This window comes from Ranitomeya imitator, chromosome 1 (genome assembly GCF_032444005.1).
Source record: "Ranitomeya imitator isolate aRanImi1 chromosome 1, aRanImi1.pri, whole genome shotgun sequence".
Taxonomy (NCBI): domain Eukaryota; kingdom Metazoa; phylum Chordata; class Amphibia; order Anura; family Dendrobatidae; genus Ranitomeya; species Ranitomeya imitator.
In genome coordinates this window covers 697,553,123-697,578,569 of record NC_091282.1, presented here as the reverse complement: position 1 = coordinate 697,578,569, position 25,447 = coordinate 697,553,123, and the positions used below count along the sequence as shown (strand labels likewise).

General features: G+C 46.5%; 1 protein-coding gene across 10 annotated transcripts in view; it reads left to right on the top strand.

Annotated features, from left to right (window-relative positions):
• RBM25 (RNA binding motif protein 25) overlaps positions 1–25,447 on the top strand; it is a 100,854-nt gene that overhangs the window by 68,270 nt on the left and 7,137 nt on the right. For 5 of the 10 annotated variants that reach the window (XM_069731160.1, XM_069731166.1, XM_069731173.1 and 2 more), the window contains 9 exons: positions 2,151–2,237; positions 5,784–6,055; positions 11,137–11,214; positions 11,379–11,553; positions 11,641–11,730; positions 11,840–11,913; positions 12,985–13,135; positions 14,903–15,230; positions 24,179–24,453. In XM_069731160.1, coding sequence (XP_069587261.1) covers positions 2,151–2,237; positions 5,784–6,055; positions 11,137–11,214; positions 11,379–11,553; positions 11,641–11,730; positions 11,840–11,913; positions 12,985–13,135; positions 14,903–15,230; positions 24,179–24,453 — 1,530 coding nt within the window. The remainder of the gene's footprint in view (positions 1–2,150; positions 2,238–5,783; positions 6,056–11,136; positions 11,215–11,378; positions 11,554–11,640; positions 11,731–11,839; positions 11,914–12,984; positions 13,136–14,902; positions 15,231–24,178; positions 24,454–25,447) is intronic. The other 5 variants (XM_069731218.1, XM_069731202.1, XM_069731211.1 and 2 more) reach the window with 1 other exon arrangement.

Sequence of the window (25,447 nt, the reverse complement as noted above, 5' to 3'; positions counted from 1 at the left end):
GAAACTGCTTCTCTGACAGGGAGTAGCTGAATCTGTCCGGAGCGGTCAATGACCAGCACCAGGTACATCTGACAGGTGGTTGTCTGTGTTAGCAACTACATGCCTTTTTTTCTGAAGTACCGGATATTCTCTTTAACTGAAAACTGCAAATACAGATTAAATAACCACAGGACAGATTTCATCAACCAAGGTATCATTTTAATCGGTATAACGGCACCAAACTGACAATGTAATTTACTGAGCAAAATCTTTCTGACGTTCGCTTTGAGGGTCTGAGGTCAGCACTATCCTGAGAAGCCCCCACCGCCATGAAGAGGGACTGTGGAAGGGAGGAGAACCCGATTCCAGACATGGTCCTGACTCATTCTCCACTGTCCTGAAGACTGCATCAGGAGCCCCTGGGTGAGGGAGGGAGTTGCTGGAATAGGGAATTTCCCACACCGTCGTGGTCCCGAACAATGCAGAAGACTGTGTTGACCCTGGATGAGTTTGGGGGGTGTGAACAGTCTTCCTCCTGGCCCACTCCAGAGGAGTGGGCTGCTGGTGGTGGTGGGGGGAGACAGGACCTTCACCGCTAGCTGCCCCAAGATACGCTTGAAGTGTTAGGGGGTTAGGGTCCTTGTCTGTCAGACTAGAGAGGTTACAATGTGGACTGCAACACACTGTTCTGTTTCTTATTTTGGAAATTGGGGTAAGTTACACCCTGTTGCCCGATGTCACAAGCTGTATCTTAAAGGGAAAAAAGGGAAATCATTAGCAAAATACAGCACAATTATAGAGACTGGTCTGCCTCCTTGGACACTAAGCAAAAACTGGTTAGCTCTCTGCCAGTTGGTGGGTTTATACTGCTTGGGAGGAGTTGGCCTTATTTCTGCCTCGTGGCAGCAGAATACACCCATGGTTTCCTGTGTCTCCCGATGAAGTGTCAGAGAAATTAAATCTCACTCTATTCTTGAAACTGGAGAGGATTTTTAATAGCCAACAAATTGAAAAAATGTCTTGTTTTTTCAAGCACTTTGCAATTTTCCCAATTAAGATGAGACAACCACTTTAAGGTATTGGGCTTTATGACTACTTTGGAAACACGGTGATGCAATGCTACAATTAATATTATTGCTGGTTATAGTTCTTGGTTGCTTCCTTGAGGGACAGTTGTCCTCCCCAATGAAAGCTACGAGAAATAAGATTTCACAAAGCTCCTTTGTATCACTAGAGATCCAAAACCTGCTGTATTATTTGCAATTTGTTGGGTATCTCAATATGGCAGAGTTTGTCCATCACTGTTAAGGTACCGTCACACATAACGATATCGTTGCTTTTTGTGACGTAGCAACGATATCGTTAAGGAAATCGTTATGTGTGACAGCGACCAACGATCAGGCCCCTGCTGGGAGATCGTTGGTCGCTGAGGAAAGTCCAGAACTTTATTTCGTCGCTGGATCTCCCGCTGATATCGCTGGAACGGCGTGTGTGACGCCGATCCAGCGATGTCTTCACTGGTAACCAGGGTAAACATCGTGTTACTAAGCGCAGGGCCGCGCTTAGTAACCCGATGTTTACCCTGGTTACCAGCGTAAACGTTAAAAAAACAAACACTACATACTCACCTTCAGCTGTCTGTCCCCGGCGTTGTGCTTCCCTGCACTCCTCCTGCATCCTGTGTCGGCGCCGGCCAGCCGGAAAGCACAGCGGTGACGTCACCGCTCTGCTTTCCGGCTGACCGGCGCTGACAGTGCAGAGGAAAGCAGAGCGCCGGAGGACAGACAGCTGAAGGTAAGTATGTAGTGTTTGTTTTTTTTAACGTTTACGCTGGTAACCATGGTAAACATCGGGTTACTAAGCGCGGCCCTGCGCTTAGTAACACGATGTTTACCCTGGTTACCAGTGAAGACATCGCTGGATCGGCGTCACACACACATTAGTAACCCGATGTTTACCCTGGTTACCAGGGACCTCGGGATCGTTGGTCGCTGGAGAGCTGTCTGTGTGACAGCTCTCCAGCGACCAAACGGCGACGCTGCAGCGATCGGCATCGTTGTCGGTATCGCTGCAGTGTCGCTGAGTGTGAAGGTACCTTTAGTCCTAGCCTAACTATCATCCCATAGAAACAAGAAGTCTTCAGTACTTAAATTCTATAAATTTCTTTATAGCAGGAAGACATAAATGCCATAGAAATGGAAGATGACAAGAGAGACCTGATATCACGCGAGATCAGTAAATTCAGAGATACACACAAGGTAATTTTTGTTTTCGCTTCTTTCTGATAAATCCTGCTCCTTACAGATTCCAGAGCCACATAGTTTTTTTGTTTTTTTTACACAGGCTTAACGCCTAATATGTCAGAGAGGATAAATGTAGACAGTGAAATTCATCATTCTGTATCTTTCCTAAGTTGTAATTGGCATTAACCATTGTAATGCGCTGTTGCTGTCAGTTGTGTTCTCAGCAACCAAAAAAAAAAAGCTAACTAAAAGAGCATTAAAATATTTGTAGCCACCTCACCACTATATACCTTACCAACATCACACTTTAAGCGCTAAATGAGTATAAAAAGCTTTCTATATGCTTTTATAAAAAAAAAATCAAAATAGATCAGTGGTTTCCAAATGTGCCACAGTTAAGATGCATGGAAGATTTGTAAATTCCCTATAAAGCTAATCTATTCATTGACCCCCACCATTATGATAGAGATCATATGGTGACTAATGCAAGATGAAACTCAGCTTGGAAAGTAACATGGAATAAGAATGTAAGTATGAGCTCCTGTTTTTTTTACTATATTTTTCGGATACCCCCTCTGAAAAAAAATGTGCAAAGTGGCAACTGGCTTGGTTATTAATAAAGCTTTTCCTGATAATTTTCTATAAGGTGTGCTCTCTCCTGCACTGTATTTTTTTTTTTATAGATCTTTTGTAAGTGAAACCTTTCATTCCCCGCCAGTATTTTATGCTTTTAGAAGTTTTTATATTTAATCTAATTGGCTTTATTATGGGGACATTGAAGGTGTGTAAACCTTTAGCACAACTATGTTGTATGTATGCTTCTATCTTACGAATGTGTGTTTAATCTATGTACACAGACTTTCCTTGTCTTCAGTTGTAGAGTAAGTGTAAAGGCTGTGTTGTGGTTATTTACAGCTTACGTAGCACAGTGAACCTTTGCATGTTTTGGTAGGGATGTGTAAAATAACACTGCAGCCCCCTTATGGCTGTCAGGGTATGAGTAATGTAGGGGGTGTCCATTTACAGCACTGATGAATCTGAAGATCAGAAGGTAAGATTTTTCCCCCCCCCTCTTATTGCATTCCACCTTCTTCTGTCTATGCGTGATGTGATTTCTATTTTTCCCTACACTTCCCCCCCCCCCCTTTTTTTTTTTAAATACTAACAAAGTGCAAGGAAAACTACACCTTAAATATTAACCATTTTTGGCTTCCAATATACTGTACATTACTAGGCTGAGGATCTAGCGTTATTTCCTTACACATACAATATATTATAATCCCTTTCATGTGATATTTGGATCATCATGAAACTTGGATCTTCTAGAAATTAAAATGTAAGTATTAACCCTGGCGGAGTAACTTTTACAGTTTGTAATGCCTGGAAGAGGTAAGTTTCCAAAGATGATACAGTACAGTTACAAAAGTAGCAATACAGTACAGTTACAAAAGTAGCAATGACACAATCCTTGCCGATATATACAGACTATATAGGGCCCTTTAGTGTGATGCACTTTGTGTTATTTTTTCCCTTCATATCTTGTCATGCTTGTACTGCTAAAATGTGCAGGGTTAATCCCACTGAGTCATGACCTCCTGCATTTGCATTGTAAATGTCTTCCCTCCTGTCTGTATCCTCCTTGCTCTATTCCCCCCTTACCTGTACATACTCTTTCCCGGGATCCAAAGACTGCTCATTTGTAAAGGTAAGAGATCTTTCAATGATTTTTTTTATTTGAATGTATTTTTTTTGTTTTCTTTTTACAATGCCATGTTTGTATATTTGTAGTTTTAATTATCTGAAAAAAAAACAAAACATGAGATTGAAGGGGTGCAAACTCATTTGTTGGTAAATTGCCATCAGATCTGAACTGTGATGCGTAGACATTTGTGCACCTAGAATGGTCTTGTCTGTCTTTGAAAATGTACTTGCTCTTCCTCCCAGAATCATAGCTTGTAGGCAAAGTTAATCCCGTGTTGGCGAGCCATGTCCTAGCACATCATCTGTAAGTTAATTCAAAACAATTGCTAACAAGGATGGATATATGATCTGTGGATGTCTTTATTTCCAGTGTGTTCAAGGTATTTTGGGGCATAGACACACTTTTTTTTTTTTTTTTTACCCACAATAAAATAATTGATATTTTTTTGGCCAATGCTATGGAACAAGTGGATACCCCCCTGTAGATTCCATGTCGCACCTGATTTCCAACCTTCTGCAGTTTATGTTTAGCGTCATTCTGTGAAGAGCTAAACCAACATTTTGTAAGTTTGCCGACATTCCTAGTCTTGTTGTAGGTAAATGTTGCCTTTGCGTCTTTTTTTTTTTTTTTTTAATCAACATATGCCCACCAATCTTTCCCAGTAGAATTTGGTCTCAGATGGCGTACTTGAAGCTGTAAATGTCGACAAGTACACTCTATTTTCTTGTGTTTATTTTACTCTTTAAAGCAGCATTTCATGTTTTCAATTTTACTTGCTTATTTTTTATTGGAGTGCTATCCAAAAAAGATGTCTCTGAACAAGTGACATCTAATCTACCTCGTTACCAGCTATTTAGACTAAGGCCTGTTGCACACAGCCGGGTTTCTCGATCAGTACTTGGACCATGATGCACAGACAAGCCGCAGGTCTCTTGAACCAAATCTCTGCATCCTCATAGGCATACATGAGGCTGCCAAGTTCCGGTCAGACTTTCTTCCTGTCTGTGCATCAAAGTCCAAGTTTGTTTTTATTTTTTTTTAATTTAAAGAGAACCGGTCATTTTGAAAGACCACATTTTACCTGCAATTTTAGTAGTAATGTGCAGGTAAATGGCGTTCACATCAAATTGTTCTGGTTTACTGGAGCAACGGATACAGGGAGAAAATGAAGCTGTTTTTCCCTGCAGCTGTTCTCTTACTTCCAGTTGTCGGGGTGGTGAAAGGAGCAGTTAGTCACTAAACATTGAGCTCGCGGTTATTGCTCTCTTGCACCGTGATTGACAACCTGCTCTACATTGTGTGTGCGCAAAGCAGGCTGTCAATCATTTTGCCAGGGGAGTGATTACAGCCGTGTGCACGGTGTAGTGATTTCCTCCCTGCAGCCGGTGCTTCAGTACACCTGGCTAACAAAATTTAGACACTATTTACCTGCAGATTAACACTACGTAGGTCAATGGTGTATGTAGAGGTGAAAGGTTCACCGTTCATACTGCTCTTCTTTTTTAGTGGCATCTTCATTACTAAAATTGTTACTGGGACTAAAACACTTCAGTATTCACGCCTTGTAGCTAAGCCACAATGTATTCAATGTCCTTTTATTTTTCTAGTCCTTTTTTTTTCCTGCTTCCGGGATATGAATTGCTGCTTTACTGTGAGCCCTGGATCCCTTAGAAACCATGGTTGGAGATTGCTGGTCCTTGTAGCTAAATACTTCTTGCACGGAATCTAGTCTTGTGCCTTTTTTTATATTTTATTTTTGCAACACATTTTAATTGTCTTTTTTATTAATTTTTTATTTTAAATGTTTGTTGCTTTTTTATAGAAAATTTTGCATTAACAATCAGTATCTCTATTCATAGAAACTGGAAGAGGAGAAGGGCAAAAAGGAAAAAGAGAGACAAGAGTTTGAGAAAGAACGGAGGGAAAGGCAGAGGGAACGGGAGCGAGAGAGGAGAGAGCGCGAACGGGAACAAGACAAAGAGCGTGAGAAGGAAAAAGAGCGAGAGCAACGGGATCGTGACAGAAACAAAGAGAGAGAGCGAGACAGAGACCGGGATCGTGATAGAGACAGAGATCGTGAAAAGGATAGAGACCGTGGAAGAGATCATAGTAAAGATCGCAGCCGATCAAGGTATATCTATGCTTATTATACTTAAGGCTACAAAATAAGAGCTGTTTACATTGATCCTTATGTTTCATGATTCCCTTCTGGCTCCAGATCATGTCATTGCTTCTCAAGACTCCTTTGCCAATCATTGGGGGACACAGACCATGGGTGTATCTAGGAGGCTGACACTAAGTGATACAAAGAAAGTTAGCTCCTCCTCTTCAGGAGCCACACGGACGGGTCTGCTATTCAGACCCAAAACACTTTATTTTACCTTTTTGATTTTTAATCTTTCCACACACGAATTGGGCGACGGATCCTTTCAAGACTCCGATCTCCCTGAACCATTAACAGTCGAGCACGGAGCCTGTCGCCTCCCCGTATCCTCTTCTGCGACGTGGGATGCCACGCCTGAGCTGATTCTTAGGGGCGACGGATCCCTTCAACGGCCGATCTACCCGCACCATCAACAGACGAGCACTTGGAGTGTCGCCTCCATTTATCCTCTTCTGCAGCCAGGCCTAATGCCAGCCCAGGGTACAGAGGCCCCTCTCTTTTACGTTTGAGCAGCCCGCACTGTACCACCACTGTTAAAGTGGATGGCACAAGGAGGCAGACGGTTCCTCTCCACCTCCCTAACAAAGGGATGGTGGATTGAGGTTTACCCCTTTATCCCTGTACCGTCCACGCTGCAATACCTGACCTGCAGCGGAACAGTAGAGTGTGCGCTTTCCTCGGCGCTGAGACCCAGTCATCTGTGCCGGGACGCGCACCGATGGTGAGTGGATCCAGTCAGCGGTGGGCCTCTGCAGCGGGATATTCTCATGCTGTCAGGCAGCTTCAGCTTCCCTGTGGCCCACCTCCCTGAGTTAACTCTCCGGCCGGCTGCAAAAATTTAGACCCCAGCAGCGGTCAATGTGTAGGCCGCATCCCGGCAGCCGCGCCCGCACTATAGTGCGCTAAGGCGGCTCCGCCCACTTTTCTGGCGCTTCTCGTCTGGCATGGGAGCGCTCGCTTTTCTTGGCCACTCCAACGCCCCTCACTTCTACCCACCGGCTTCAGAAATTTAGGCCCCAACTTTGGCCCCCCCGAGTCTCTGCGAGACTTTGCCACCTCTGCAACTCCCTGTGGCCATCTTGGTGCACCCAGCCGGCTCACACAGGGGCAACGGTTTTGCATTAAAGGGGAAACAACGACTCTGCAGCATCAGATTCCCAGGTAAGGAAGTACTGCTATCTCCCCCTGCATTTTTCACCTGTACTTAAAGACACATGACCAGTATTCCCTGGTCTTAAAGGCACATGACCAGCATTCCCTGGTCTTAAAGGCTCATGACCAATATTCCCTAGTCTTAGTCACATTACCAGTATTCCCTTGTCTTAAAGGCACATGACCAGTCCAAAGCCGGTCACCCTAAATGAGCTCAGGAGCCTCCGCCGCTGATCCCAGCTTATCCCAGAGACCGCAATCCATGGCTTCTCGGACCAAGAGATTGAATCCCTCCATGAACCCTCTGTGGCTCTGAGTGCTCGCAGGACCGATATAGATGGTCCCTCTCCTACATGGGAGCCATCGGCTAGCAAGGGCCGCAAGTATTCTAGAAACGTACAGGTATCTAGAAAACGGAAGCTGAGATGTGCTGAGAACAAGACTCTTGAGTATGGATCGGATATTGCCTTGGATCTGGTCTCGCCAGAGCTTCAGGAAAGGATGGATTTGCCTATTTATATCAACCAATCTCTATAGATTGACAAGGACTCCTGTTCTGCTCTAGATCACGCAGTGTCCCTCATAAGGAGACTAAACTCCCTCGTAGAGCATTTGCAATTCACCTGTTCAGGCGTGGTATCCTTTTTCAGCCAATATGCAAACACGTGGGGTGTCTCCTCCACGTATACCCCCCTATGACGTGGGATGCCATACCTGGTCTGATTTTTAGGGGTGACTGGTGCTTTAAAGGGCACCGATCTCCCCACACCATCAACAGACGAGCACATGGAGTGTCGCCTCCATGTATCCTCTTCTGCAGCCAGGCCTAACGCCGGACAACCAGCCCTGTCAACCCGGGGATCTAAACTCTGTATATGTACAGAGGCACCTTTTTTGGCGTCTGAGCACACCCTTCTGCATCACCACTATTTAGCAGATGATGCAAGAAGGCGGACGATCCCTCTCCACTTATCTGTTAAGCGGATTGTGGATCGAGGGTTCATCATTTTAACTCTGCACCGTCAAAAGAAAGCGGCGATGGCAAGAGACGGCTTTTTCCTGACCTGCTGGATGCAGCCGCGCACTCTGCCACGTGGCAGATTAACCGGGTAGAATCTCCTGTGGTATACCTACCAGTATCTCTGCCCGATGGTTCATAAATTAAAAATACCACGGACTGTCAGATAGCAAATCTGTTTGTTCCATCTTGCGGCCTCAGGTTCAGCGCTCTACCCTTCCTTAGCCGCCGCATGGGTTGCTAGATCAATGGTCTCCTGGTCGCAGACCTTAAAGGGAACCTGTCACCTGAATTTGGCGGGACCGGTTTTCGGTCATATGGGCGGAGTTTTCGGGTGTTTGATTCACCCTTTCCTTACCCGCTGGCTGCAATATTGGATTGAAGTTCCATTCTATGTCCTCCGTAGTACACGCCTGCGCAAGGAACAAAGGATTGTATGTTTCCTATAGACCCATCCAGCAGTGGAAGCGTTGTCCAGTACTGTCTAGATCTAAGGGATTTTGGTTCCAAAAAGGGGACGGAAAAGTAAGATCGATCCTGGACCTCAAACTTCTATCAAGCTTGACAACGTCCTCCTTCTTCGGACAGATTTCCTCCGCTCAGCCATTACTTCAACGGAAAAAGGTGGAGTTTCTGGCATCCATCGAAATTCGGCATACTTACCTTCACATTCCTATTTTTCCCCTTTTCAAAAATTGCTGCGCTTTTCTGTTCGCGAACAGCATTTTTAAGTCATGACCTTGCCCTTCGGCCTTGCTACCACACCCAGAGTATTCACAAGGGTCATGGCGGCTATCATGTTCCTCTTGCACCCTAGAGGCGTGGTCGTCCTATCTGGTCGACTTTCTAGCCACTCTTCCAGGACTGCTCTGAGTCATCTATATCACTTGCGATACCCTCTCACTTGGGTTGGCAGCTAAACTTAGACAAGTTTTCTTCATTTCCAGCCCAGCAGATATCCTTTTTGAGGATGATCCTGGACACTTCCAGAAGGTTGGTAATTCTCCCCTGGGACAAGGCCGTGGCCCTTCAACAGGGAGCTTGTGCACTTGATCACTCATCCCCTCATTCCATTCGATTTGCTAGGAGGGTTCTGAGGAAAAATGATGACTGCAATGGAAGCAGTTTCCTTCACTGCGCTCGTTTTCTGCAGGTCAAACAGGCTATCAGAGGGTAGTCTCTGAGCTCTTCCCCCATCCAAGGGAGATCCTTTATCCCGGTTCAATGGTTATTAGTGACTACCGATGCCAGTCTTCTTCTCCCGATCATTATTCTGGGGATCCGAACGGTACTACTAGTCCTACAGCAGGTCCACTGCCTTCTGGCGGGTCACCCCATCCGAATTCAATCAGATACTGCCATGGCTGTGCCATATGTCAATCATCGAGATGGTACCCACGGTCAGGCGCCATGGCCGAAGTACCTCACATTCTCTGATGGGCCGAGATCTAGCATTCTGTGATCTCGGCAGTACATATCCCAGGAGTAGAACTCTGGGTGGCAGACTTCTTCAGCCTTCAGGGTCCTGCCTCAAGTGAGTGGGAACTTCACCCGGACGTCTTCCATCAGATCTGCCTTCACTGCAACGCTCCAGATGTAGATCGGAATGCGTCCAGACTGAAAGCCAATGTACTCAAGTTCATGGTTCGGCTTTGAGATCCAAAAGCCATCGCAGTGCATGCTCTGGCTCTTCCGTGGTACCAGTTTCCATAACCCCTACTCCATTACTTCCTAGAGCCTTTCAGAAGCAGGAAGGGCCACAGTGATCCTCGGAGATCCGCACTGACCACGTCAGGTTTTTCGTTTGTGGAGCTAGTACTTTTCCGTCTTATTGTAACAAAACTGCAAGTAGGGACTTTCTCGCAGGGAGTTTTTCACATGTGGTTCTTCCCTATCGCATACCATTAGATCTTTGGGTCCTTAATGGTCCTGGAAGTCTTACAGTAGACTCCTTTTGTTCCGGTTGACTTTACTATCAGGGAAGGTCCCCCTTTTTTCTCTGCGATCTCGTCATCCTGATGAGTCTTTGGAGCTAGCCGCTCTGTTCTTTCAGACTTTTTTCCTTATGGCTATCAAGGCAAGGTTGTCCTCAGGCCATCCCCGTCCCTTGTTACCAAGGTGTTATCATATGCCCACTGTTACGAGGACATCGTTCTTCCCTCATCTTTCGGATCCAGTCAACAAAACGGAATGGGTTCCCCATATTCTGGATGAAGCAAGTGCTCTGAGTAGGTACGTATAGAGGACTGCGTCCTTCCGAAGGCTGGACACTTTATTTGGGCTTCCTGACGGTTACAGGAAGGGTTTAGCCATTTCATCTGCCATGTTAGCCTGGTGGATTCGTTTCACCATCCAGGAGTCCTTCCGTGTTAGATGTCAGCCTCTCCTACCCTGTCTATCGTGGTTTCTTGGGTTCTAGGCACCAGGCGTTGGCAAAGCACGCCTGCAAGCTTGCGGTTCGTCCAGTCCGCATGCATTCTTGAAGCACTATAATTCCCAGACTTCCGCAGATGTGAGTCTGGCAGGCGGACTCTGCAGGCTGCGGTGGCGCACTTGTAAGTAGCGGTTACACAGGGCCTGATCTGATGATGTCCCCACCCAGGGACTGCTTTGGGACGTCCCATGGTCTGTGTCCCCGAATGAGGCGAAGGAGAAATAGGGATTTTTGTGCACTCACCGCAAAATCCTTTTCTCCGAGCCATTTATTGGGGGACACAGCTCCCACCCTGTTATTACCTTGTGCTAGTTTTATGATTTGATGTGTTATACTCTCATATGTTATTGATCTCCTACTGCTTTTGCACTGAACTGGTTCTCTGAGAGCCAGCAGGAGGGTGTATACTGCAGGGGAGAAGCTAACTTTCTTTGTATCACTTAGTGCCAGCCTCCATGTGGCAGCAGCATACACCCATGGTCTGTGTCCCCCAATGAATGGCTCGGAGAAAAGGATTTTACGGTGAGTACAGAAAAATCCCTATGCGTTTGTGCATTTTTTTTAGTATTGATTAAAGGTTAAAAGTACAAGAAATGAAGTATAACTCGCATACTTGCTTCAGAAATATCTACCTTAAAATCTTTTATAACTAAGTAAATTGTCTTTTGTTTTGGATATTTTTTCAGGGAGAAAAGTAGAGACAGGGACCGAGACAGGGAGCGTGAGCGAGAAAGGGAACGAGACAGAGAAAGGGACAGAGAAAAAGAGAAAAAAAGAGACCGGGAGGAAGATGAAGAAGAAACCTATGAGCGACGAAAGCTAGAAAGAAAACTGCGAGAAAAGGAAGCTGCTTACCAAGAGGTAAATATTTTAAGGAGGTTCCTTTTTGTTTTAATAATTGCATTGCAAAATATCCTTCTCTAAACTTTTTTTTTCTTTCCTTTTTAGCGTCTTAAAAATTGGGAGATCCGAGAAAGGAAAAAAGCTAGAGATTATGAAAAGGAAGCTGAGCGTGAGGAAGAAAAACGCAGAGATATGGTATGCTGCTCTGTGATGTGCCACCACATATTTAGTCGATTCCATCCATTCCTTCCTTTCGTTTCAAAATTTGATTATTTTTTCTTTTTTATTCCTGCCTTCCTAACAGGCAAAAGAAGCAAAAAGATTAAAGGAATTTTTAGAAGATTATGATGATGACAGAGATGATCCCAAGTATTATAGGTATTTTATTTTTGCATGTATGATATGATTTGGGAAGGCACACAAACTAAAGTTCTATGTTTTCATGACACTACGGCCCTTTGTTACATATATAGACAGGGAAAAGTTTTATTTACCATATATACTTGTGTATAAGCCGAGATTTTCAGCACATTTGTTTTGTGCTGAAAACGCCTCCGCCCCTACACAAACCCTCGGCTTATACACGAGTCATTGTCCAGAAAGCCAGCAGGGGAGGGAGAGCAGCAGAGCAGTGGCAGGAGCCGGCAGCTGTGACATCATACTCACCCTCCTTGCGCAGTCGCTGCACGTCCCTACTTCTCTGTTGTCCCAGCGCCAGCAGCTCTTCCTGTGCTCAGCGGTCACGTGGTACCGCTCATTAAGGTCATGAATATGCACGCCTCTTCACTCCTATAGGCGTGGAGCACATATATATTACCTTAATGAGCGGTACCATGTGACCGCTCAGCTCAGGAAGAGGTGCCGCACCCGCACAATGGAGATGCAGGGACATGCAGCGACCGCACGAGGAGGGTGAGTATGACTGGGGAGGATGCCGAGCCATGCATACAAGGGGGGAGGACGTTGAGCCATGCATACAAGGGGGGAGGACGTTGAGCCATGCATACAAGGGGGAGGACGCCGAGCCATGCATACAAGGGGGGAGGACGTTGAGCCATGCATACAAGGGGGGAGGACGTTGAGCCATGCATACAAGGGGGAAGACGTTGAGCCATGCATGCAAGGAGGAGGACGCCGAGCCATGCATACAAGGGGGAGGATTCCGAGCCATGCATACAACTAGGAGACCGGGGAAGCCACACATAGCAGGACAGGGATGAGGGGACAAGGCATACCCGGCTTATACTCGAGTCAATAAGCTTACCCAGTTTTTGTGGCAAAATTAGGTGCCTCGGCTTATACTAGAGTATATTCGGTAGCTCAGAATGAAGGTTACTGTTTATTCCACTGTCTAGGCATACAGTGAGACATATCATATACATCAAAACTTATGTAAGAAGAATTGTTATATTGATGAGTTTACTAATGTGCTGTGTTTGTTTTGTGCAGAGGTAGCGCACTCCAGAAAAGATTAAGAGACAGGGAAAAAGAAATTGAGATAGATGAACGTGACCGTAAACGAGAGAAAGAAGAGCTAGAAGAAATCAGACAGCGGCTGTTAGCAGAGGGACATCCAGATCCGGATGCTGAGCTTCAGCGGGTTTGTATTAAACACAACTTTTTGTTTTTTTCTTCTGAATTTTCTTCAAACCTGATATTAATAATAATGTAATAATAATAATAATCTCTTTTTTTATAGCCCCAATATATTCCTCAGCGCTTCACAGACATTATTATCGCTGTCCCCGATGGGGTCTCAATCTAAATTCCCTATAATTCTTTGGAATTCATTTTGATATTAAATAAAATAAATTTGTATTGGCTTAAATTAACCACTAACGTGAAGTACAATGTCGGATTTGAAAAATGGGTCTCTGTTAGGAAGGTGGGAATGGGCTCGCAGAAAGAGACATTACCAACAACAGATCAGAATACCAATCAACTAATGGGATGCATCAGACCCCATGATAATGGTGGGGCAGCACAGGTGCAAAATATTGATGAAACAGGTATTCAGGACCTCCTAATTCATGAAGGGGGTGATTTCCACACAAATGAGGCTTGCATAGGGTGCCAGTCACACAGATAGGTGTGATGCACAGTGTCTGGCTTAAAACCTATTGATGACACCCATACTATTAAATCCGGTGGGTTGTCCAGCACTATATAATTGCTAGTGCTTTGGTGTGCTGACCTGGTGTTGGTAAGGTTTTGTGTTTTTTTAATGTCTTATGTAAGCCGAAGGTGAGATGGGACTAAAATATTAACTTCCTTGCTAATTAATGATATGTAGATGCTACAATTTGTATTTTAGGACTTTAAACTAGTTCTTTCTTCACATATACCTGTAGCTTAATGATAAAATGCTGTTCCAGTTACTTTTAGCAAGGACGTTTGCTATAAGGGGTTAAATGACCATGGAAATCTTACATATTCAGAGAACACAAAGTACCGTATTTTCCGCTTTGTAAGACGCACTTTATTTCCCCCAAATTTTGGGAAATGTGGGTGTGTCTAACAAAGCGGATATACCGCTTACCAATACAGGCTGGGATGAGGGGGTGTCCTCTGCCGCTACTGCCCGCCGCCGCTGCTGGGGATGTCCGCTGCTGCCCCGGGTGATGCTGGAGGCTCCGGTGCTGCGGGGGGCTCTGGCGACATTTTGTGAAAGACCAGAGCCCCCCGGCAGTTCGTCCTTGCATTCCAGTATGACTAATTCCGGGAAAATGGCCGCCGGAATCTCGGGAGATGAGATTTCAGCGCTGAGATCTCATCTCTCGAGATTCCGGCGGCCATTTTCCCGGAGTTAGTTCCAGTATGACTGACTCCGGGGAAAATGGCCGCCGGAATCTCGGGAGATGAGATTTTAGCGCTGAGATCTCATCTCTCGAGATTCCGGCGGCCATTTTCCCGGAGTCAGTCATACAGGAACGCATGGACGAACTGCTGGGGGCTCTGGCCTTTCACAAAATGTCGCCAGAGCCCCCCCGCAGCACCGGAGACAGCCCTGCAGCATCGGAGACAGCCCTGCAGCACAGGAGCCCCCTGCAGACCCCTCATCCCAGCCTGCAGCACAGGAGCCTCCCTGCAGCACAGGAGCCCCCTGCAGACCCCCTCATCCCAGCCTGCAGCAATGCTCCACTCCTGCCTCTAGCAACGACCCTGGGACCCTGATCCACCACAGCCACAACCCCTGGTAAGTAATAAGACGCATGGATTATAAGACGCCCCAACAATTTATTAAAAAAAGTTTTTTCCTATTTTTCTCCTCAAAATTTGGGGTGCGTCTTATAATCCGGAGTATCTTACAAAGCGAAAAATACGGTAATTTCACTTTGTAATATTCATGTCTGTGTGCTAAATGCAGATGGAACAAGAAGCCGAAAGGCGAAGACAACCACCACAGATTAAACCACAACCAGAATCTGAAGAGGAGGAAGAGGAGAAACCTATCAAAGAGGAGAAACATGAGGAACCTATTGAGGAGGAGGAAGAGCCTGAGCCAAAACCCTGCCTTAAGCCCACCATGCGGCCTATAAGTTCTGCCCCTTCTGTCTCTTCTGGTAGTGGCCATGCCACCCCTAACTCCCCAGGGGATGAGTCTCCGTGTGGTATTATTATTCCCCATGAAAATTCCCCAGAGCAGCAACCACAAGAGGAATACCGACCAAAAATAGGTCTCAGCCTCAAATTAGGTGAGTGCGAGAAGTTTCTTGTGATTAAGACAGCTGAAAGTGAATGTGCACTCTTTGACATCAGGGCTTTTTTTTTATTTTTTTTTTAGGGTTGGGGGGGGTGGGGGGGGGTTAGGTCCAACATTATATGTAGGAATTAAACGGTATACAGATTTGTATAGTTGAAGCTACTTTATATTATAGAGTTCTAACTCCGCTCCATAGACTATAAAGAATGACATCCTTATTATTTACAGAGAGAGAAAGAATTCTATCTATATATAATAGTTTTAATTGTATTTTATTTTCATATTTTTTTCTAGACTTTTTATTTAAACAGTAAGACCACCGTTTTAACTTTTGTTTCATGAATCAGAAGAACCCTTGAAAGTAAACTAGTTTGTAATATATCTTAAGGAAGTATCAGTTGGAACAATCCTGCGGTGTAATCAATAAACAGATGAATAAATGAATCACAGGTATAAAACAGCATAAATGGCACTGTGAGTCACTAGTCAATATAAAGTTACAGGATTAGCTATACATTCATAGGTAGCCTGATATAAGGTGGCAGGGTGGATTACCTTTAGTCCACTTGATGCAGGCACCTTTACCATGTCCATTGGGGGGTAATGGATGGGTGACCCCCTTAGTATATGCTTGCAGCAGCTCACTGGTATTTGTAGCAGCTCTAAGTTGTATGTAGCAGCTCTGTTGAGAATTTTCAGGGTGCCGTCCTGGCCGGTGGCCAGCGCTTCTCCAGCCTCTTCTCTAGCGGTGCAGTAAAGACCTGTGATGATGAGCATAACTAGCAGAACCTTTGTGACGTGTGTGACCGACAGGAGTATGCGTCATAATTGGGACCAATTCCTTCCTACGCGTTTTGAAAAAGCTCGGTTTCCTTCAACTGAGAGCTGCTGTATACAACTTAGAGCTGCTACAAATATCAGTGAGCTGCTGCAAGCATATACTAAGGGGTAACCATCCATCCATTATCCCCCAATGGATATGGTAAAGGTGCTTGCATCAAGTGGACTAAAGGTGATCCACCCTGCCATCCTATATCAGGCTACCTATGAATGTATAGCTAATCCTGTAACTTTATATTAACTAGTGACTCGCAGTGCCATTTATGCTGTTTTATAACTGTGATTAATTTATTCATTTGTTTATTGATTACCCCGTAGGATTGTTCCAATTCATACTTCCTTATGGTATTTTTATACAATATACAGCATCTATATTCAGTGATTTTCTTCTATTAAAACCTAGTTCATTCTTAATGGGAGGTATTTAAAGCGCAAATATTATAATATGATTTTTTTTTATTTATCTATTGACAACCTCGTGGTGGTGTTCTATTTTCCGCTAATACCTTTTCCACTACATTAGCGTTTTTCAATATTCACTGTTAATTTGTAATATATATTATGAGAGGCATCTGCTTCTTTGTCTTTCAGGATTGAACTTTCGCTCTCAATTCATGGGTAAAATGTGTATGCGGTGAAGACAGATGACAGTTGGTGCCTGTAACATTCTATGGCGAGGGAAGGAGCTAGAGGTGGATACAGACATTCTGCTGCAAGCTCTACTGAAAGCCCCACGGCCTAGAGGAAATGAACTTTTATTTCCCCCGGCAGCCTCGGGCTTTCAGTCATAGTGGTGCGGCTGGCGTCATTTCAGTCACCAATCTGCACTTGAGTGGTGGCTGTAACCCGGCCCTGGACACTGACTAACAGCTGGTTCTAAATGACAAGGTCCCTATAAGGTTCTCCCTAGAACTATCTGAGCACCAACTGTCATCTCCGATCTCATTATTGCGAAGCTCTGTATTCATTGAAGATAGATTTTATCAGAGAACTGAAAGTTTGGAGACTGATCGATCAGTCCAGGAGGAGAATGAAGAAAATTTATCTGATAAGCTGATGTATTACAAAGTTACAGTCATGGCCAAAAGTATTCACACCCCTGCAATTCTGTCAGATAATACTCATTTTCTTCCTGAAAATGATTGCAAACACAAATTATTTGGTATTATCTTCAGTTAATTTGTCTTAAATGAAAAAACACAATAGAGAATGGAGCAAAAAGCAAAACATTGATCATTTCACACAAAACTCTAAAAATGGGCCATACAAAAGTATTGGCACCCTCAGCCTAATACTTGGTTGCACAACCTTTAGCCAAAATAACTGCGACCAACCGCTTCCGGTAACCATCAATGAGTTTCTTACAATGCTCTGCTGGAATTTTAGACCATTCTTCTTTGGCAAACTGCTCCAGGTCCCTGATATTTGAAGGGTGCCTTCTCCAAACTGCCATTTTTAGATCTCTCCACAGGTGTTCTATGGGATTCAGGTCTGGATTCATTGCAGGCCACCTTAGAAGTCTCCAGTGCTTTCTCTCAAACCATTTTCTAGTGCTTTTTGAAGTGTGTTTTGGGTCATTGTCCTGCTGGAAGACCCATGACCTCTGAGGGAGACCCAGCTTTCTCACACTGGGCCCTACATTATGCTGCAAAATTTGTTGGTAGTCTTCAGACTTCATAATGCCATGCACACGGTCAAGCAGTCCAGTGCCAGATGAAGCAAAGCAACCCCAAAACATCAGGGAACCTCCGCCATGTTTGACTGTAGGGACCATGTTCTTTTCTTTGAATGCCTCTTTTTTTTCTCCTGTAAACTCTATGTTGATGCCTTTGCCCAAAAAGCTCTACTTTTGTCTCATCTGACCAGAGAACATTCTTCCAAAACGTTTTAGGCCTTTTTCAGGTAAGTTTTGGCAAACTCCAGCCTGGCTTTTTTATGTCTCGGGGTAAGAAGTGGGGTCTTCCTAAGTCTCCTACCTTACAGTCCCTTTTCATTCAGACGCCGAAGGATAGTACGGGTTGACACTGTTGTACCCTCGGACTGCAGGGCAGCTTGAACTTGTTTGCATGTTAGTCGAGGTTCTTTATTCAACATCCACACAATCTTGCGTTGAAATCTCTTGTCAATTTTTATTTTCCGTCCACATCTAGGGAGGTTAGCCACAGTGCCATGGGCTTTAAACTTCTTGATGACACTGCACACGGTAGACACAGGAACATTCAGGTCTTTGGAGATGGACTTGTAGCCTTGAGATTGCTCATGCTTCCTCACAATTTGGTTTCTCGAGTCCTCAGACAGCTCTTTGGTCTTCTTTCTTTTCTCCATGCTCAATGTGGTACACACAAGGACACAGGACAGAGGTTGAGTCAACTTTAATCCATGTCAACTGGCTGCAAGTGTGATTTAGTTATTGCCCACACCTGTTAGGTGCCACAGGTAAGTTACAGGTGCTGTTATTACACAAATTAGAGAAGCATCACATGATTTTCTTTATCGCCTCTCATTGGGGGACACAGGAACCATGGGTGTATGCTGCTGCCACTAGGAGGCTGACACTATGCAAATAAAAAAGTTAGCTCCTCCTCTGCAGTGTACACCCCACCGACTGGCATTATAGTCTTCAGTTTAGCTTAGTGTCAGTAGGAGGTGGACACGGGTCTTTCATTAGACCCTTATCTACCTCAATGTGCGTCATTCTTTTTCAGGTTTTCCGGAGGGATACAGGGTGAGCAGTCACACCTGTAGTCCCACAATATGGACTATGAGTACGGCATGTACTGCCACCCCGTATCCTCATAGATCCCTCACCAGGACCAAGATCCTAGCACACAAGCGTGCTTAGAAGTTCGGTCCTGGCTCCGTCATCCACCCACTCGCTCACCAGAGCCTGTCGGTTGAGGAGACGAGGACGTCCATCAGCTCCCTTCTTCATCTTCTGCCTTAGTCACGTACTTTGCATGTTCGTCCTGTAACAGCAAACTTCCCTCAGGTCAGTCCTCCCCGCTGTGTCAGTCCTGCAGCAACCCGATTGTTCCCACCGCCCAGGATTCCCCGGCTGTTCCGCCCGAGAGTGATACCCCCATCCCAGGCTGGGCCTCCTCTCTGTCACAATCAGTGGCCGATTTAACACGGGTGTCTCAAACCCTGGTGTCCGTGCTGGATCGGTGACCCCTGCAGTGGCCAGCGAGTCACAGGAACCGCCGCCCGAGCCCTCCTTGATAAGCCACAAAAGGTCCAGACAGGAACGTCCTCTTCTCGCTCCATCTCTCCACACGGCCCTCCCCTGCGGTCGGTGTCCCCTCGACCCTCCTCCCCTGAGTCAGGCGAGGCATTCTCTGATGCGCCCTCGGAGGATATTTCGGAGCTGGATTCTAACCAAATCGCCACCATGAGGGAGATGGTCCAGAATCTCATTGGGGCAATAAACCAATCCTGTGGCATAAAGGATCCCTCTACGGAACCCGCAGATCAGGCGGTTTCATTTAGACGAAAAGTTTTTTGCTCCTCATCCTGAATTCGAGGAAATCATGTCCAGAGAGAGGGAGAACCCCACTAGACGTTTTCAGAGGGGAAAACGCCTGGGTGTGTTATATCCTTTTTCTCCAGAACTTACCGCCAATTGGACGGTCTCTCCCTCGGTGGGTTTCCCTGTTTTCAGGCTGTCCACCAACACGGTGCTTCCTCTGTCCGGCGGAGCATCTCTGAAGGACTCTAACGATAGAGCTATGGAATCCTTTGCGAAGTCAACTTTTGAAGCGGCTGCAGCGGCTCTATGCCCAGCTTTTGCTTCTACTTGGGTTTCTAAATCCATTTCCAAATGGGCCAAAGATCTCCGTCGAGGTATCCTGGACGGGGCGCCTCCCGTGCAACTAGCGGAGCTTGCCAACCAGATTTCCCACGCTGGTGAATACCTGGTCTTTGCCTCCCTGGATGTCGCGTCTTGTGCGGCTCAGGCTTCCAGCAATGCCGTTGCTATCCGCCGAACCATTTGGCTCAAGGCCTGGCAGGCGGATTTCTCTTCCAAAAAGTCCCTTACTAGCCTGCCCTTCCAGGGCTCTCGTCTCTTTGGCTCCCAGCTGGACCAAATCATTAAGGACGCCACCGGGGGTACAAGTTCTCTTCTCCCCCAGGCTAAGCCTCGTCGCCCTCCTCCTAGACGGCAGTTTCGCTCCTTTCGGCCTTTTCGTCGCTTCGCTGCGTCAAACTCCTTTTCCCAGCAACAACAGAGGCCACAGGCACGTCAAGAGAAGAAGGCGGTGTCCTTTAGACCCACTCCGTCCTGGCGTCCTCGCTATTCCCAGGGTAGATCATCCAGGCCCAGGACTGGAAGACCCACTTCGGCATGACTCTCGGCAAGACTCCGGCCCAACTCCCAGGTTGGGCGGCCGTCTTTTCCTTTTCAGGGACGTCTGGATTTCCGCAGTAGAGGACGCATGGGTCAGGGAAGTTGTATCCTCGGGATACAAGATAGAGTTCGCTTCCCGACCCCGGGATCGTTTCTTCCAATCCCGTCCTCCAAGAGATCCCGCTCTAGTTCCGGGTTTTTTCGCAGCCATCGCTTCTCTGCTCAAATCCGGGGTAATCGTTCCCGTCCCAGAAAAAGAACGGTTCACGGGTTTCTACTCGAACCTTTTTGTGGTACCGAAAAAAGACGGCAAGGTTCGTCCCATTCTGGACCTCAAATTGCTGAGCAGGAGGGTTCGCCTGAGACACTTCAGGATGGAATCCCTTCGTTCAGTAATTGCTTCCATGGAGGCCCAGGAATTTCTATGCACAATAGATATCCAGGATGCCTACCTCAATGTCCCGATATTTCCCGGACATACCGTTTCCTGCGCTTTGCAGTGCAACGGGAACATTTTCAGTTCGTCTCCCTGCCGTTCGGTCTCGCAACCGCTCCAAGGGTGTTCACGAAGATCATGGCAGCGCTGATGGCCATCTTGAGAGTCAGAGGCCTGGTCCTGTTTCCATACCTCGACGACATCCTCATCAAGGCTCCGTCCTTTTCTCAGGCTCAAGAAAGCCTGTCCATTGTTCTCGACACCTTAGCCCGTTGCGGGTGGCTGGTCAACCGGAAGAAGTCCTGCCTTATTCCTTCTCAGCGCATCATCTTTCTGGGCATGCTCTTCGACACTCGTCAGACCAGAGTCTTTCTTCCCAAAGACAAGAGATCCACTCTTTGTCGGGACATACGCTTGCTCCAAGGTCCTCGGCCTCCCTCCCTCCAATCGGCCATGAAGGTTCTGGGGAGGATGGTAGCTACATTGGAAGCGATTCCCTTCACCTAATTCCATTCGCGACCCCTTCAGCAAGCCATTCTGTCTCAGTGGGACAGGTCTGTCTTCTCCCTGGATCGGCCGATCAGACTCTCTTCTCTGGTCAAGCGGTCTCTCATCTGGTGGCTGACGTCACCTCTCATCTCCTAGGGCAGGTCCTTCCTTCCAGTTCACTGGCAGGTGGTGACAACGGACGCCAGCCTGCTCGGCTGGGGTGCGGTTTTTCGGCACCTGACGGTTCAGGGCCGTTGGTCGTCGCAGGAGTCATCTCTGCCAATCAATGTCCTTGAAATTCGGGCCATCTTTCTGTCCCTCCGCCACTGGGAAAGGATTCTCAGGGGCCTGCCAGTCCGGATCCAGACGGACAATGCCACGGCTGTGGCATATGTCAACCATCAGGGGGGCACCCGGAGCTCCTTGGCCCTTGCCGAGGTATCCAAGATCCTCCTTTGGGCAGAGGCAACGGTGCCGGTGATATCCGCGATGCATATCCCTGGCATGGACAACTGGGCCGCCAACTTCCTCAGCCGCGAGGGCCTCGCGGCAGGGGAATGGTCCTTGCATCCGGAGGTCTTCCATCAGATTTGTCTTCGATGGGGGGACTCCGGACGTGGACCTCACGGCGTCTCGAATGAACAAGGAAGGTTCCGCAGTTCGTCTCCAGGTCTCGCGAACCTCTCGCCATGGGCGTCGATGCTCTGGCCATCCCTTGGTCACAGTTCGGGCTGCCCTACCTGTTCCCACCCCTTCCATTACTTCCCAAACTGTTGAAGAAGATCAAAGCGGAAGGGGTGCCGGTCATCCTGATCGCCCCAGATTGGCCCAGGAGAGCTTGGTTCGCGGAGCTTGTCAACCTTCTCGCGGACGCTCCCTGGCGCCTTCCAGACAGGCCCGATCTGCTGTCTCAGGGTCCGATCTGCCACCCGAATTCTTGGTCGCTCAGTTTAACGGCGTGGCTGTTGAGACCGCGGTTCTAAGAGCGTCTGGCCTTTCAGACCGGGTGATTCACACCATGATTCAGGCTCGGAAGCCTTCGTCTTCCAGGATCTACTACCGTACCTGGAAGGCTTACTTCCGTTGGTGCGAGTCCAACCGCGTTCCATCTGTTTTTTTTCCCTGCCTTCTCTTTTGGCCTTCCTTCAGGCAGGACTGGATTCGGGCCTGGCTCTTAGCTACCTGAAGGGTCAGATCTCTGCGCTTTCCATCCTCTTTCAGAAGACTTTAGGTTCTCGGCCACAGGTTAAGACCTTCTTCAAGGAGTAGCCCACGCTGCCCCTCCGTACAGGGCCCCTGTGGATGCATGGGATTTAAACCTGGTAGTGGATGTTCTGAGGGTTTCACACTTTGAGCCTCTTAGGGAGATTCCTCTATCAGTTCTATCTTGGAAGGTGACCTTTCTTGTGGCTATCACGTCTATTCGCCGCGTTTCCGAGTTGGCGGCCCTGTCTTGCCGTCCTCCGTTTTTGATCATTCACCAGGACAAGGTGGTCTTCCGGCCCCCACCTTCTTTTCTTCCTAAGGTGGTTTCCACCTTCCACCTCAACGAGGACATCGTTCTACCTTCCTTTTGTCCAGCTCCGACTCATCCTCTGGAGCGATCGTTGAACAAGCTGGACCTCGTCAGGGCAGTGAGGATCTATCTGGATAGAACGTCCACTTTTCGGAAGACTGATTCTTTTTTCGTCATTGCTGATGGCACGCGCAGAGGCCAACCGGCTTCTAAAGCGACTATTGCTCGCTGGATCAGAATGTCAATTTTGGATGCTTACCGGGTCAAGAACAGAGTGCCCCCTCCTGGGATTAAGGCTCACTCTACCCGGGCAGTCGGCGCCTCCTGGGCGGTGCACCACAGGGCTTCCGCCCTACAGCTTTGCAAAGCGGCAACTTGGTCTTCCATCCACACGTTCGCCAAACTTTACAAAATCCATACCTACGCATCGGCGGACGCCAGCCTAGGCAGAAGGATCTTGCAGGCGGCAGTGGTGAGTCCTTTGGCCTGGTGGAAGTCTGTTTTTCCCGCCTGTGGGACTGCTTTGGGACGTCCCATGGTTCCTGTGTCCCCCAATGAGAGGCGGTAAAGAAAACAAAATTTTTGGTTGCTTACCGTAAAATCTGTTTCTTGGAGCCTCCATTGGGGGACACGGCTCCCTCCCAATGTTTTCCTGTTTTATGTTCTATTACTGTTCTCACGTTTACAGTTCTCAAGTTTGTGTTTATGGTTTTCAATCTTGTTCATTATCTCCTACTGCTTTCTCACTAACTGAAGAGTATAATGCCAGACGGTGGGGTGTACACTGCAGAGGAGGAGCTAACTTTTTTATTTTCATAGTGTCAGCCTCCTAGTGGCAGCAGCATACACCCATGGTTCCTGTGTCCCCCAATGGAAGCTCCAAGAAACAGATTTTACGGTAAGCAACCAAAAATCCTGTTTTTCGAACAGTGCCAATACTTTTGTCCACACCCTTTTTTATATTTGGTGTGGAATTATATCCAATTTTGCTTTAGGACAATTCTTTTTGTGTTTTTTCACTTAAGACAAATTAAATGAAGATAATACCAAATTTGTGTTTGCAATCATTTTCAGGAAGAAACTGAGTATTATCTGACAGAATTGCAGGGGTGTGAATACTTTTGGCCATGACTGTACTTATTTTTATTGATGTACAAAATTAAAATGGTTACACTTAAAGCTAGTTCTTTTTTATCTAAAAAGTTGTGCTTTGTCTTTACAAATGTAGAGGATAGCAGCAATAATCGCTTTGGGTATTTTTCTTGTGCGATACTTGCATTCTATAATCTTTTACTATCCTGCTTTCACATTTAGGCGCTTCCAGTAGTCCCAGCCAAACAAGTGCTACTAAAAGGAAGAAACTACCAGTAGATAGTGTTTTCAACAAATTTGAGGACGAAGATAGCGATGAGGTACCACGGAAAAGGAAACTGGTGCCGTTGGATTATGGCGATGACGACAAATCCTCTGCCAAAAATAATGTAAACACTGAAGAGAAACGCAAACATATCAAGAGTCTCATAGAGAAAATTCCCACTGCTAAACCAGAGCTGTTTGCTTATCCTCTGGACTGGTCCATTGTAGACACTGTGAGTGCGTTTTTATTGACCGTTATATGAAGTCTGTGCCCTACAAAACTCTGCACACAATTTAGGTGGTTAGGAGCCTGCAGTCCCTACTGTGAACTGGACTCCTACATGTCCGGTCATACGTGTGACATCACCGTTGCGTGACGGCCATTTCGACAGACTGATACTGTGCAACTCATTAAGCCGTATCCTGAGTAGGGGCCCATCTATACAATAGATTAGTGAAACGTCCCTTTTAGCAATGCCTGATATTAATTCAACATATTTAAATATCTGATCTTTACTTAAAGGGTATTCCAATCTCCAACATCCTATCCCAATATGTAGCAGGTGTAATATTATTAGCAATTGCCTCTGATTAGAAATGTAGTATAGTTCTTCTGATTCTCTGTCACTACCATGCCCTGCACATAGGATATCTTAGGTATCCATAGTTATAAACACTAACATCTCGCTAATTTACTCTGACTTGGTCGTAACCATGGATTCCTGCAATTCCCTGCACATGGGGTAAGTGACATGGCAAATCAGAAGAACTATACATTTCTCATTGTAGGTATTTGCTAATATTATTACACCTGCTGCATATTGGGATAGGATCTTTGTGATAGGAATACCCCTTAAACAATGATTGTGACACACCAGGACAAACCTGAGCCCTAACAGATCCGGTCGCTTTAAAAAGAACCTGTCAGCAGGATTTAGCTCTATAAACGAAAGGCACGGCCATAATGGTGCTGAGATGCTGATTAATTTGATGCCTGATGTGAAGGGACCCGCTCCGTGGCTGATCAATACGCACATTGTGAAGTTTTCATAAAATGACGTTTTGTGTGCTTGGGGGCAGGACGTGGAGGAAGGATCTTCTTCTGGTTCTCCGCCCCCCCACCAGCCTTCTCTGCTTCTTGTACAGGTCTCTAATTATTCAGTGACCTGCTTCCTTTTTAAAACTCTGCAGTGCCAGCATTGTGTGGGCGGCACGTGTGCAGTGTGA